This window comes from Puccinia triticina, chromosome 2A (assembly GCF_026914185.1).
Source record: "Puccinia triticina chromosome 2A, complete sequence".
In the NCBI taxonomy this organism is placed as follows: Eukaryota; Fungi; Basidiomycota; class Pucciniomycetes; order Pucciniales; family Pucciniaceae; genus Puccinia; species Puccinia triticina.
Genome location: NC_070559.1, coordinates 2766898 through 2782329, shown reverse-complemented (window position 1 = coordinate 2782329; position 15432 = coordinate 2766898). Strand labels below are relative to the sequence as shown.

General features: G+C 43.3%; 1 protein-coding gene across 1 annotated transcript; it reads right to left on the bottom strand.

Moving 5' to 3' along the window:
* Window positions 1-8069: 8069 nt before the first annotated feature.
* PtA15_2A281 (uncharacterized protein) lies at window positions 8070-9009 on the bottom strand (the record flags this gene model as incomplete). Its single annotated transcript, XM_053166286.1, has 4 exons — window positions 8070-8346; window positions 8410-8507; window positions 8570-8722; window positions 8788-9009. The coding sequence occupies 4 exons, from the start codon at window positions 9007-9009 to the stop codon at window positions 8070-8072; spliced, it is 750 nt and encodes a 249-aa protein (XP_053017523.1).
* Between the last annotated feature and the right edge of the window lie 6423 nt (window positions 9010-15432).

The window sequence follows — 15432 nt, the reverse complement described above, 5'->3', positions numbered from 1 at the left end:
AATATATCCATATCATGGATCAGGTTACTAATTGCCTGTGTCAAAACCTTGACGTCAAATTGGTCCTTGATGAATTGGGCCATTTCCGCCAGGGTGGTTGATGACCTCTGCTCAAGCTGAAGGAGAAGCTTGGTTTTCATGTTGTCGGTGAACTTGCTGGGACGCTTCTTGTGAGTCTTGACATGATTTGGATCTTCGGCCTTGATGCGCTGGACCTGGCGTCAAGAAACATTGAACGTCTTGGTGGCATCAACCGTCTTCATGTTTTTACCGATTACATTTTGGCGGATTAAATCTCAAACCTCAGGCTTGATCATCAAATTGGGTTTGCAATCCTTGTGTGTAAGTCAATCGTTCTTATAAGTATGTTTTTCATTCAACTTATCTTTTGACTTCACGATTGTTTTGGCTTGAAATTTCTTCCATTGTAGTTCTCGAAGCTCACTGGCGAGGTTACAAGCTCTCTCTTGATCCGCCTTGAGTTCTAATTCTGCCGAGTCCATCACAGCCGGCTGAGACATCTAAAATGAAGAAGAACAAATGGTCAAAAAAAAAGGGAAAAGAATTTAAAACAGAAAAACTTACATTGAACCAATATTTTATGGAAATGGACCTAGGTGTTGAGTAAGTCAAGAGGTGGTGGGTGCTAGTCGGTGATCCTATTGGCCCAGCTCTTGATCTCAGCCAAGCGGGACTTGGCTGTGTGCCAAGCTCTGCCCCCCGCACAACCTGCCCGATCAAGCCCGCTGGGCACATGCCCAACCCCCGGAGGCACTCGGCCAAGCGGGAGTTGGGTAAGTGCCCAGACGCACTTGCAACACCATAATCTCTTTGGTGGTGATCCTGGGGTTATCTGGGGTGTGGTTCTGGTGTGCTGAAGTCTGTAGATCCTCCTCAGGCAAGGGGGAAGATATTTGTCAGGCAGGAACTCTCTTCATGAAAATTCTGAAGCATTTATTGGAATTCCATAAAAATCCAATACCATTTCAGTCAATGGTCTTTATCCGAGCGAAATTGATTGACGTGGAGCAAAATCTTGATATAATACCAGTTCTGGTTAGTGATATTCCCAGAATTGGTTCTTCATAGGGCTTGCATATTGATTCTGAGTTGCTTCAGTGCGATTTGATATTACCGACCAACACTTGAAGACCAAATTCCAAATCAACCCTCCATCCGCATATTGGCATAAGCTCCAATTCAGAAATAAATCTTTCACACAGATTTTTGCTTTGGCTCATTACAAGCGTTTTCATCGTGCCTATTTCTGCTCTACCATCACGTGTTCAGATTGAGTCATCCATATGTCCGGAGCACTCGGCCAGGAGTTTTCATCATGCCTATTTCTGCTCTACCATCACGTGTTCAGATTGAGTCATCCATATGTCCGAAGCACTCGGCCAGGAACTTGTCAATAATTGGGAATCATCAATGTGGATGTTTAGTATTGGGCCTCCCCCTGTCTCATATTTGTGTGAATCAAGACCCAAATGACAACACATATCATTTCACCACCTGACGGTTTCCCAGAAGAGATAAAAGGCCCTGAGTTAAGACTAAAATGAATTGTTTAGTGTTTACAGGCATAATCGTGAATCAAAAACTTCAAACAAAAAACCTTCTTATCTGCTCAATCAATGCCTCATCAGTGTACCCAGACTCTCCCTTTATGATTGTAAAATGTAAATAAGTGTAAACATTGATAAAAAACGGCTACAAGTGGCTCCTGAACATTAATTTGTCATAACAGAGAATAGGTGTTTTGTGATAATGAAATTCAGGCACTGGAATCAACGGACTTATGGCTGCAGTACGTGATGTGAATTACAATGCTGAAATCTTAATAACCAGGCATAAGGAGAATATGTACTCTGAACCGACCTCCCTGTTTTCTTCCATGGCACCAATGCAAAGGTGGTTTCTGTACAGAACAAGGACAGTGTAAATCCTATTAGTCTCCTTTTAGTTTAAACAGTGATTCAGCACCAACTCAAAAGGAACCAAATCTTGATCTTTGGGTGGCAGAGTCTTGCAGGAACATTTGACTCCGAAAAGTGACACGCTCACTGCGACCAAAGGGAACAAGTATAAAGTTTACAACCACATAGGACACGTGTATCAGAATAGATACACAAATATTATGTTACGGTCGCAAATGTGAAGAAAGCAGGCCAATATTTACAACATTAGTAGTAACAGGACTATCTTCTTCTGGCACATACGCCATGGCCAATCCCGAAACAGAGGTTGCTCTTGACAAGGCCACATACAATTGGCCATGCGCAAATACAGGGCGAGGCAAAAACACACCGACATGATTGAGGGACTGCCCTTGGCACTTATTGATGGTCATGGCAAATGCGCTGACAACAGGGAATTGAAATCTCGAGAAAGAACATTCGAATTCCATGTTGGGCTTGTATTTCAGGTTGATTCAAGGTAAAGCTTGAATTTTTCCGATTGCAGTGCCGGTAAGGATTTTGACTTGCAGTACTGTCCGTTCAATATTGAGGAGTAACAGTTTGGTACCATTGGCCAATCCGTCACCAAGACACAAGTTCCGGAGCAGGACAAATGGCTGTCCAACCTTTAACTCTAACTTATGTCCAGGAAAGTTTGGAACATCAACCTTGTTCAGGTAATCTTCCGGGACGGCTTTCTCAGTTGAGTCTGTCATTTGATCTATCGAAGTGGACATGAAGAGTTTGCCAGGCAGTAGTTTCAGACACCGTTTATTGATGGTCTTGACGTATTTGTTCAGAGGAGTAATTATTGCCCTGTTCTGTTAGTACTCAGTCAGAAACTGGTCAGAGAATGGCTGTTCTTGAACGGTTAATTGGCCATAAATGAATTTGATGATGTCTGACAATAGAGCCGGAATTGAGTGATTCCTGAAAAGGGTCCCAAAACGCAACGGGATGCGATCGACCAAGTCCTTCTGTATAGTCCCTTCCCCAATATTCAGTTGCCATTTATTGAACTGAACAGAACCTCGTTCAAGTGGCTGATCCTCTGAGCCCAATAATCAAATGTTGCGGCAAAGGTGGAATTTTTTGACGTTCGCCCATAGCGGGGAGTTCAGCATGCATAATTTGCCCTGTGACATCATATCACCCATCTTTACAACCGGCAGAGTTTGACGGAAATCACCTCCAAAGATACCGTTGACTCCTCCAAAAGGAATATTGTTTTTCTTGAGGTCTTGGAAACTTCTGGTTTTTCTTGAGGTCTCGGAAACTTCTGTCAACGGCTTCAACAGACAGGCAATTTTGCATTGATATTTCATCCCAAATAATGATGTCAAGTTGGGACAATTCTTGCCAAAGACGCGACCGTGGCTCCCAAACGCAGAGAGAAGTGGAATTTATTTTTAGAGGTATTTTGAATTGAGCATGAGCAGTGGTTGCATCTTGGAGGACTAACGAAGCAATTCCGGAAGAAGCCACAGCCGCGATTGCAAAACCTCTGCAGTTGAAATAGTGAAACAAAGTGTTAAGGACAATTTTTTTGCCAGTTCCCCCAGGTCCATCAATGTAAACCATCCAAGGATCTCTTCTGTTTGCTAATTTGATTATGTTGTCCACAATATATCGTTGATCAAGGGTAAGTCTTAAGTACTTGTCTTCATAATTTTTGGCTGGATTATACATTGACAATTGCTCCGGCGCAAAGACCCGACCAAGTTCAGGCCATAGGCTACGGTCGGTCCCTACAATTCCAATGTACTCAAGCAACTTCATATTTTTCTTCAACTGCGTTTTGATTTGGTACTTTGTTAAGGCAACACAGTTGTCTGGACTGGGATTTATACCTGCAGGACTAAGTCTTAGGCAGTACTTGGAATCGTCCCCCAATACATCAATGAACTGGTCAAGGAGCTGTTGAGGGTTTGCTGGAGGGCTGTGGACCAGCATAATGCAGAAGAGAGCTCTTAAACCTGCGCCCAACATCCATAGGGAAGCCTCTTGGATACAGGTAGCGTAGTGCTTGTCAGATGCAAGTAGGCCTAGAGCTTCGGCGGCAGCTCGGAATGTTAAATGCTAAACTCCGTCAACGGTTCAAAGATCTTGAGAGCTCTTGGGGCCTTGCACATTTAGGAGGAGAAGTCTCAGATAGTATTGCTCTCCCTCTGAAATGTCGGCAAAATAGATTCGGCCCACTGCCTTCGACGCATAGGCTCTTGGTTTCCACCGCTTATCCTTAGTCCATACAAAGTACTTTGGCATATCCTGGTAGAGACAATCCCGAGCAAATACGCCGAGGCCTTGAACATCTGTGTTACAAATGGCATAAAACTCAGTCAAGGTGGTACGCTCAGCCTTTCCGCTCTGAATCGATTCTTTTGCTTTCTTCTCAGATATATAATAAATAGTCTGTTGGTTATGGAGGTGAAGCGCTAATTGTTGAACTGTAGGTGACCTGCCATTCATCGGGAACTGGAATAGGCAATAGGCGGCTAAGAAGCAAAGCAAGGTTAGTAGTTGCTAGCTGATGAGACATGCAAGGGACGCCAAATTGTTGCACCTTTGCATGGGCCAATTTACCGCCCATTAATAAATTTCTGAATTTCATCGCCATCCATGAGCTTCATGGAAGCCCTGTCTACGCCCTTGCAAATGTATTTGAAGAGACACTTCATAGCTCAAATTGAGAAGGGGATTTTGACATTAATATTGCAGTCGTACTTGAGGAGAAGGAATTTATTATACGGGATGACGTGGCCGTTATGAAACTGGGTCCCACTCTTTTGGACACGTTGCCCGTCGTCCCGTCTCCAATAATTGGGATATGCGTCGTCGGTCAATTCTGTCGTGGGATGAAATGGTTTTGGGAATGTATATTTGCACATATCATCCTTCCAGCAATTGGAGCTGGTGGTACAGGGGCCGTGTAACATATTGCCTCTAACTATTTTGTACAGTCGAGGTTCCTTGACAGGGTCCGGGATTTCAGCGGTGACCACAGAATCTATCTGCTCAGGGGTCTTAGGAATATCTGGTGTCCGCATCATCGCCATGGTGTGAGCATGTGGGAGACCGCGTTTCTGAAATTCAATAGTAAATACTGTGAGCCTGAGTCTCTATAGTGACAAAAGAACACAAGAAATGGAGGGGCAATAGTTGGATTTCTTGGGATAAAGAAACTACAACTATAAGAGAAAAAGAGAAAGAGAGAGAGAAACCAAGCAGGATAAGGAAAAAGAGAAGTACTAGGTTATTCTAGTGGGAATGCGCGTCCACTGGCAATGCTACTCTTCAGAAGAGTGCTGCTAATCTGTGCTAGAAGTGCTACAGCTTCCTCTCAGGAGGGTATCTGGATTAGATAAGTTTAATCCAGCCACAATTTTTTAGCTTCCTTCTGGATAGTCAAGGTTCTTAAAGGGAAACCTGAGGGACAGCCCTGTAACCTAGATTTGAGGCAAAGGCCAAGTGATAATAAGGGACAGCCCTGTGATCAAGATAGAGGCAAAGGCCTGTGGATTTGGAGGGACAGCCCTGTGATCAAGAAGGAGGCAAAACCAGAAGAAAGAGCAGATCAATCAAGACACAGAGTTGTACCTCTGAGATAAACAAGGTTCAGTGAAAGAGGTTACTTACTGTCAATATCCTAGGCGCCTGTGACGGTAGGTATACTGGGAGTATAGTAGGCTCTTTGGTGGTGATCCTGGAGTTATCTGGGTGGTGGTTCTGGTGTGCTCGAGTCTGTAGATCCGCCTCAGGCAAGGGGGATCCTGACTACGAAAATTTTCACAGTTTGCTTATGTAATTTACATATGTACATGTGGTTTGGCGCGCCTGGTAGCGCTGACACGTCACAACTGCGCAAGCGCGCCACAACTCAATAACTCAGGGAAGGAGTATAGTTACAATGAATTGATAAGTTGTAACTAGGGTTAAAATTGCATGAGGAAACAGAATATGAAGTCAAAACAAGGTTATCTCTTAAGATGAAAAAGATAAAAAGTAATTTATATGTAACAAAGGTAGAACAAGCAGCTTTTAGGTCAGCTGTGATGACTCTAAGGCTGACAAATACGTTGGCTGTCACCTGTCCTAGACGGTCTTTCATGAGGAGGTCTTCGAGTAAGGAGACAAATTTGCGGAAGAATACCCTGGTGACTAAATCCGGCCTATTGCTTGCGTCTTGCCCCGGTTTCAACGCTTCTTGAATTTCCCTCCATCTCGGATTTGCAGTCATGGTCACAAATAGGGAAGGGGACCCAAATTCCCTGAAAATTGCCATAGCATCTTGATAAAGCTGTATCAGGTTTTGGGGTGAGCCTGCAAAAGTAGATGGCAAAACCACCCAGCGTCCGTCTATGTCCTGTTCATTCATCATGGATTTGGCCGCGCCTTGGTACATTGCTGCTTTCAGATCCCCTTGATTGTGGAACACCCAATCAAGTCAAGAACATTTGACACATATGTACATATTGACAATGATTTCTTGGAACAGGGCCTTCCCATGTAGAATGACGGAGAATTCACCATCTTTCTCAAAGCACATGGTAGCGTACCACTTGCATTGGCTTATTTCGCGAACTGGTACAAAAAATGTAAGTTAATTTGAACATGATTGTAATAAAACTGAGGTTGACTGACATGTGCCGGGGATTGCATAGTCCTTCAGCCATCCCTGTTCCCCAAAAGGGAAGAAGATTGGATAACAAAGCGCCAAATATCCAGGAAATAAGTCTGTGACGTATTGTACACCTCTGCCATGGGTACGCAATGCCACATTGCGTTTGCCAATTTTTTCTTTGTCGTAACAGTCCAAGATGTAGGCTATTTCGTTGACTCACGGGTGATTGTAAGTGTTCCAATTAAGCCCTGGAAGATCCAAAGCCCTCAGGACAAAAGTTGCTGCTGGATTTTGCTCTAGCTGTTGAGAAATAGTTTGATAAAACTTTGTGTATGAATTGTTGGTCAAAATAAACTTTTGTATATGATTTAAAATTTTGAAATTGACTTCGGCCCCGCACTTGTGTTGTTGCATGCCTGTTTCCTTCTCATCGTCTCCGCCAAATACGTATATTTGAGCATACTGAGCGTTTGCCTTAACACCAGGATGATCCTCTGGTAATTTATGAAATAGAGCTCCTTTCACTTTGAAGGTGTAAACGCCACGCTGTCCCTGAACACTGTGATTGACTTTGGCTCCAAGGGGTGCGAAAGCCAGGCCATTATTATAATTCCGAAGCTGACGCTGGAAAGTTTTTGATCCTATGAACATAAGACGTGTCAGGATTGAATACCAGTTTCATGTTTACTCAGACGAACACTTGTCTTGGCCTTGCAACAGTTGCTTCAGGAACTGTGGATAATTTGCGCCACTGTATGTAACCGGGACCAAAACCTAGCCTTTCTGACAACACATTGAATACGGTGCACGATCTGCGTCCTTTCCTGGTCCAGTTCTCTTGCATTTCCAATGAAGCGCATGGCATTTTATGCAGATGTAAGTGTAAGGGCCTAAGTAGTTGGGCATCTCTTCCTTGAAGATTTTCAATAAATATTCTTCATTGTTCAGGTCCGATGAAGGAACGGCAAGTCCTTTGGGAGGAGGCATGTGAGTTTTGGTTACGGCAACAAAACCTCAACAGAAGTTGAATCATACAAATATAATCGGACAGTTTAGGTTGATAGTGGACGCTCAGGGGTGGGTCGACGACTCAAATGAACACAATAAGGGAGTGAAGGAGAAGAGTCGAGGTTGAAAAATTGGACTTAATTAATAGCAAGAGAGATGCACGGTTAGCCAACCGTAGACCCAACGGTTGACATTTCAGGAAGCACGTATCACAAGGCCTGGTAAAGGCAGACGCAGGGAGGTTTTTCAAAGATGGTTTATCAAAAGGGGTTGGAATTTTGCTACAGGTGAATTTAGCTACATGTCTATAAATAAGAGAATGAGGAGAAGCGGCGGAATAGGAGAATTCCGAGTGGACACAGGTGCAAGGAAGACCAAATCTAGGGAACAGAACCAATAAATGGTCGTCTAGGGAACAAAACCAATATGAGGGCCTGTTTGTATTGAACAGCTACTAAGTAATGTAGACAGAGCAGGATTCAGGGGATTGGTCCTTGAACATTTCCGGAGGCCAAGGGCTTTGCGTCTGCCGGTGCGCACAGGTCCTTCTTGGCGCGTTTAGCATCAGCAAGAATGTCCTTCCTAGTTCTTTTTTTGGAACCTGTGCTGGCAATAGTGTTGTAATAATTCTTGTGATTGGCTTCGCCGTTGCCAGGAGCTGATTCAGAAGTGGATGGAACGTGGCTAACTATCGCCGCTTCATCATTGATCTGAATTGGTTTCAAACTCGAACTGCCCCAATCTTCCAATGAGATCCTGTATTGGGATAAGTATATCAGCAACGGAACAACAAGAGAATAAGATAAAGGATTGACTTACAACCCAGGGCGGCGGCGAACAGCGGGAGTTTTACCGGGCCCTAGATTCTGGATCAAGCCAGTTGATTGATGACCTGACGCAATTGAGACCGCAAGGGTCTTGGCCAGATATGGTAACATGTCAGTAATGTAGATCAGGCATTGGATCATTGTAAACATACATTGATCATCCACATAAAAGTCTCTTTGTCATAACCACAAATGTTTCCAGAGAGGAGCGCCTCGCGTCCAAGTTGGAACAGGCCGAAGGTATTGGCCAAGTTTTTGCAACCGCTGATTTTGTATTGGGCCTTGAACTGGATTTGTTGCTTGGTCTAAATGTTCTCAGCGTCAGGAACCAAGTGGATCGGTTGTTGAGGATGGTATAGAACAAACTTACCAAAGGATCATAATCCAAATGTTGGAGGGTAACAATGAGATTTTTAATCGTGCTGTTTACAAGCTCTTCAGACACTTCACGTTTAGCAATGACAATACCAAATCCAACAACGGAGCACTTGTCAGAGAATTTGATAGGACAGGTCTCGGATTCACCAACGTCAAGAAGCAGGTCAGTGTCAAAATAGAACACCGGGGTAACATTGGAGTTAGGAGCAATCATCTTGCCAGACACTATGTAAACTCGGTTTTCAATTAATGCTGAGATGGCAGACCCATAACCGCACAGCTTTACTAAGAGATTTTTTTCTTCTCAAGAGTCAGGGTCTGTATAAGCAATGGAAGTAGAATAGAAGAGTTGACCATAAACCAATCCAGGGGCGATTTTTTGGTCAAGCTGCTGGGAAGTGAAGAGCTGAGGCTTAGAAAAGGTTTGGTATGGTAAGTTGGAGAAGGAATGATTGAGAGGCACACCATTTCAAAAATATTAACTGGGCTTTGGGTTTGCATAGGGTGGCTGAGCCGTTTTTGAGTGGCCATGTTTGATAACCAGGATTGTTTGTGTGAGATATGGGCGAGTAAGAGGACAGAATGGAAGATGTAAGCTGAATAGACCGGTTTTGTAGGTTGAAAGTCAATATTATAATGTTGTTTGAAAACAGAGGATCTGGTGCGGGGACAGGCGTTTAAGGGGAAGTGATGACAGCTATTTATGTTATTTGGCGTCGGTGAAGTTTGTAGGAATAGAGTAGGTGTTGTTCCAAATGGAGTATACGGGATCCCGGAATAAGGAATAGCTTACTTAGTTGCGTCAAACTAACGCTGGGATCTGAGAATGGTCCAAAAATAGGTCATACAAATGGTCGGTTAAGGTAATGTTATGACAGTCATGCTATGGATTCAACAGGGAACTAATTGTTGCTAAGGTCACAAATAATAATGTAACAAGAGTAGGCGCCGGAAAAAGTTTCTTGGATGTTATTTGAGTTAGCGGGAGCGGCACATTGAGTATGTATGATAGTATGATACTGTAGTATTGGAAATGGAGTCAGAATACATTTGAAATTGCCTACAAGAAACTGATTTGAAACTGGAACAAGAAATTGTATCAATGGCGGTAACCAAATGCTGAATTTTCTAAGAAGGAAGAAGACCTGTTTAGGTAGGAAGCTGAGCCTGCATCCAAGACAGGCTCCCGGAACACATTGATATACATAGTATCATCGAGACAATGTTTAAGAACTTTCTATGTCCATGTTGTCAATCCGCTTGAGGATTGCCTGTGCTGGTTTTGGATATACAATTTCATCGATTGCGTTTTAGTGTTGTAATGTTTTTCTGAGCTGGAGAAGGGAAACCCAACGTGCCTAGAGGATGACACCAAGATACATGCAGAAGCATGAAGTGCGAGAGGCGGTTTAAGTAGCGGAATTTTTCTGTTTCCAACGGAGAATCCGGAATCATGGCAATAGTAGAATTTCACTGCGAAATACTTATGGCTGCATGTCCAAGCGGTCGGCTATGTTTAGCAAGTATTTTGTCTATTTTTGAGTATACGATGGATTTGATTTTGTGAGTTTTGAGTCAGTGGTGTTCTTCTGAATTAAGACTTGAAGCCTGGGATACGTAAAGTATCCTACCACGACAATGCAACTGAATAGTATTGCCTGAGCAAATCACGCATTGGTGATTGTCATTGGTTTGCCAAGGTCATATGCTCAGTTCATCATGCATGATTTGGGAAGAAGAGCAATGAAACAATTGCAGAGCAATTATTTTGCGGTTACGTGTGTGACTCAGGTTTCATTATGAATTGTGGGTGTTTAACGGGAAGATTATAATTTCCAGTTGAGGCCGCGCTCCTGCGTGAATTTTATGCAGGAGAAGCTCATGAGTCAGATTACTGTCTATGATCTGACGACACAAATATTTCAAGTAGTAGACGATTCCAAAAAGCGGCAAAGTTGTGATTCCACAATGATGAAATAAAGTTTACAATTGTGAAAGATTGGGAAGCGTGTTCAAATAATGGTTTAAGAGTTGTAGTACTATGATTTAAGCTCTTGTAGGACTTTTGCAACTGATGTGAAGACAAAGTTTGTAGTCAAATAGGTGATTAATCTGAAAAGAGAGGAAATTTAATGAGTTATTGCTGGGCAAAAAGTGAATTATGATTATGGTGCTGACTGACTTGGAGCTGAATTATCCCGTCCCTAGTTTTGGTGATGTGAGCTTGAACATGGTAAGTGTTGTTGAGTTCCAACGCAGGTGGATGGCTTTGAACAGATTCAAATTGGCAAACAAACAGGGAGGACTTTGAAATGTGGTCAGCTTAGATTGTTGAGTTGATGTTGAAGGAGAACTAACATGTTGAGTTTCAGGGTCCAGCGCTAAGATTTGTGGATACTGTTGAATGATTTTCAAGTCACCAATGAGGTGTGGAAAGGGTAACGTTTTGAATTGCTGCGGTACTTCAAAATGGTAAGAAGAGGAGTAGCATTGTATTATGATGTTTCAAGCATTGTAGGCAGCTGTAGCTTTGCCCTCAAATACCAGCCATGAAGCGGAAGAGGGAGCAGTGCCACGGGGTGCTGATGTAAAAATTTTGAAATGAAAATTGGAGAGCGGAGACATGTCTTTGATGGTGGATCTCCAAGGGGTACTGTCTACAATTTTGAATATATTATTGCTGCTAAGGCGCGGGGGATCTGCGACAAAGGTGAAACTCCGGATGAAAACCATGTGGAAAGTAGGAATTTGGTACAGGATTGGGGATGTAGCTCTGACAAACATGTTGCCTGAGTTGGTTTATTTATGGGCTGAGGATGTGGTAGAGTAGTGACCCTAGGAGCTGGCCGGAATTAGAAATGAGTGGTGAGTATTGCTGCCGTCGAGAGGAGTGCCATCAAGGCGGGGGACGGGAATGGCTTGGATACATGAAAAGGTTTGCCCAGGTGCATAAGATGAGACATTGTAAAGCTAGGAATTGAGCGCGGTCAATTCCGGAAAAAGCTAGAATTGTGTGTGTTGATTTGAGGAGATTCACAATAGTACTTATTTGGGGACATAAAAAAATTTGAGCGTAATTTAGGAAATTGTTACGGATAATTGAGAAATTACCATTTTCGGAGACTCTATTTCAAGGGCCAGTATAGCTGACACGATCAGGCTAAACAATAAAAGACAGTGGTCGAAGGGTTGGTGTATGAAGCGTAAAAGGCTATGACAAACTTCAACAAATATGTATTGACGCTCAATGCGAAGAACTTGACCTGTTAACCATACGCGACTGGTAATGACGAGTTGCGGAATGACTTTTGTGATGTCAAAGACATTGCTATTTGGTAACAGAATAAGATCTGGTTGCTGGGAGAAGGATAAGTTTAGAATTAGAAAGCTAGTTGCGGAATATGATTTGCTTTACGTTTGTGTCACCGGATAAGGCACCCATGGGGTGGGGTGCAATAGAGACAACTTTAATTCATGCGCTAATTCTGGGAATTGCCAAGGGTTCTATGCATGGGGGAATCGGTAATGGTACTGTATGTTTGAACAATTTTAGCTCCTCATTGGATGAGTTTGTGGAATTAAGCATGGGGGTGTCGGAACTGGATTCTTTCACAGACACAATGATGGATGACTTTTGAGCTTCAAGATAGTCTGTAAGGTTGTTTTGTGGGCGCGTGGGGCTTGGGTTGAACCAATTTAAAAAGCGGATAGGCTTCTGAGGAGAGTTTGGCGTTTGTAATGCAAGGAGGAAATTTAGTGGGAGGTGGAGGGAAATGGACATGAGGCATTGACTGGGAAATTATGACATGACAGGATCTGTATAGGATGAGCGGTAAGGGGTCATGGCTGATTTGAGGTGAGTAGAGGTAAAGGGAGACATGTCCTGCACCAGGAAAAAAGAATGATCACTTGCCAACAAGTGACATAGCAAAGTACAAAGGGGCCTTTGTACTTTTTGATGTCACTTGCAGACAAGTGATCATTGTTTTTTCCTGGTGCTGGGCACGAGTTGCACAGGGGTGGCTGTGTGCTAGGGTTTGGGTCCCTGATTTTGTTTTGGAAAAGAATTGAGTTGTGTTTATTTCCATTGCAAGTTGGGTGATACAATGAATTGCAAAGCTACATTTTTGAGAACAACCCAGCAATTGAAGACGTCAAGATGAGTACGTGAAGGAAAGGTCTAGGACTGATAACTACATGTGAAATTTGAGTAGGAATACAATGGTTATGCTTAGGGAATTGGATGCAGTGATTGTGAATATAAAACTGTTCATTGAATAATGGGACCAAGAGTGGTAGGAATGAGGAGGTTGATATCTAGGGTAGGATGTAAAGAATGGACCTGGGGAAAATATTTGGACAAGTAGATGAGTCTGAAGCAGTGAATGATAAGAAGTCATGTAGATACATACTATTATGTGGGGCTTCGTCTGATGTAACCGGCGATGATTCCTGCGAAATTGATGAGATTAGTGGGTAGGAGTTGATTGTTGGTGTCGAGAGAAACTTCAGGTCCTAGGTGGAGGACAAATAGAGGACCACTCTGGAATACGGATTGAGCCGTTGAAGTCTAAGGGGGTGGTATGACATAGGATTGAGAAAACCTACGGGCCCAGTGACCGGTGAATGTGCGTAGATTTGTTGGGATATGACCAGAATATGTAGAAAACCTTGAATGGCTATGGAAGTAGTGGATGGTTCAGGGACAGTGGGTCGGATCTCCCATTGATTAATTGGGACAATTATGTCAATAGTGAGGCATGAATTTGATATAGAAGATAAATCCAGGAAACTGTTGAATTGTAAGGAGGAGTCAGAAGGTAGAGGTGTTTCGGAGGTGCGGCAGAGTTTGATTTTATAGAGAGGGGGTAGAATTGTTTTGGAGGAGGGATGGAGTTTGACCGCGGATGTGTCAAATAGAAATGTGAGAAATTGGGATCAAGAGGGGACATAGCAGAGGGATGACAAAGGAAGAGTAGCGGTAATGGTAGGTGGTGGAATCTCCATAGCTCTGTGACAATTTGTGGTTTTCAACATTGATGTTTGTTTAGGTTGTAATGAGACTGAGTGGAGTGGTATTTATAACGTGAGGTGGGGTGATTCTGAGTACGGCGGTAGCATCGGCTCTGGAGAAGTTCGGCTGAGATATGAACACAGTCTCAGAAAAAGGGAGGAGGGGTGCGGGTAGTTGAATTTGAGGCAAGTAGTGTTTCCAGTCCCAGTCTTGATTGAATAATAATTACGGGCAGAGGAGCGTACGAATTGGTATTTCTGCCTGGAATTGTGGGCAACGCCTTCCTATTGCAGTTCTGATTGGACGTGAACGGCGGTAGCATTGACTCTTGAGGGGTTCGGCTGACATATGAACACACACTCAAATAAAGGGAAAAGGGGTGCGCGTAGGTGAATTTGAGGTGAGAAGAGTTTCCAGTCCCGGTCTTGATTGATGAAGAATTACAGGCAGAGGAGCGTACGAATTGGTATTTCTGCCTGGAATTGTGAGCAACAACTTCGTATTGCGGTTGAGGACAGGCTGGATTTGTGTTGGTTGGTCAACGTTTCCGGGTGAACAATGTGGAACCTCATCAATAATTGATTTGGTAAAGGAAGAAGCTGCATTACTGGGCATTATGGATTGTTTGATCAGGGGATAGAGGTAGGGAGGTTTGGGAAAAACACAAATCAGGAAAATGAATGATTGATTGGTGTGATGCAGATGGAAATGGGGAATAGGGAACAAAGAACAGGAACAATGGCCTTACGAATACAATATAATTGGGGCCGATGTTTGTGTGCGGCGGCGGCGTTGAGCGAGAGGATTTGAAAGGTATAAATAGAGCATCTTGATGAGAGGAAATGGACCAGGGCTCCGGAGTTTCAGCTCGCTATGGAAGCCCTCAGGTTGTGGGAAGTGCTGGAATTTTTTTTTTCAGAAACTGGGAAATCCCTGGTTGGGATGAAGTATCCATAACTCAGCTGGAACTCTTCTGTAAATCATTAGTAACTAGACTGGAACACAGAACACAAAGTGCCTGTAACCAAAGTTTAACTAAAGTGTAAAGTACCACTCACACATTGTTTGTACCCAAGGGTGAAGTCAACCTGAATAGTGTTGGAACCATTTCATCATCCTGTACCCATTACTGTGGCCTCAACAGAATGTGATTGGTCTTTGATTTGTCACCCTATTGTGCGTGCGTACAATAGGTTGACAAATCATATTCCATCAGGGAAGTTACATTAATTTTTCTTAAATTTTACCCTCATTTACTCGGCAGAAGTCCCCCTCTGGCCGCAAAAGTGCCTGATTTGTCACCCTATTGTACGCACGTACAATAGGGTGACATATCACATACTTTTCAGACCAAGGGTGAATTTTTGCCAATTAAATGAGGGTGACGCGGTTTGGAAAAAATTCTGCTAGAAATATCCTTCTGGTCTGGAAAGTGTATGACTTGTGTGTGATTTGTCACTCTATTGTACTAGGGTGACAAATCACACAATTTTCAGACCAGAGGGACATGTCCAGCTGAATTGCTTCCAAACCATTTCACCCTGATTTACTGGGCAAAAATTTCCCTCTGGTCTGAACAGTTTGTGATTTGTCACCCTATTGTACGCGCGTACAATAAGGTGA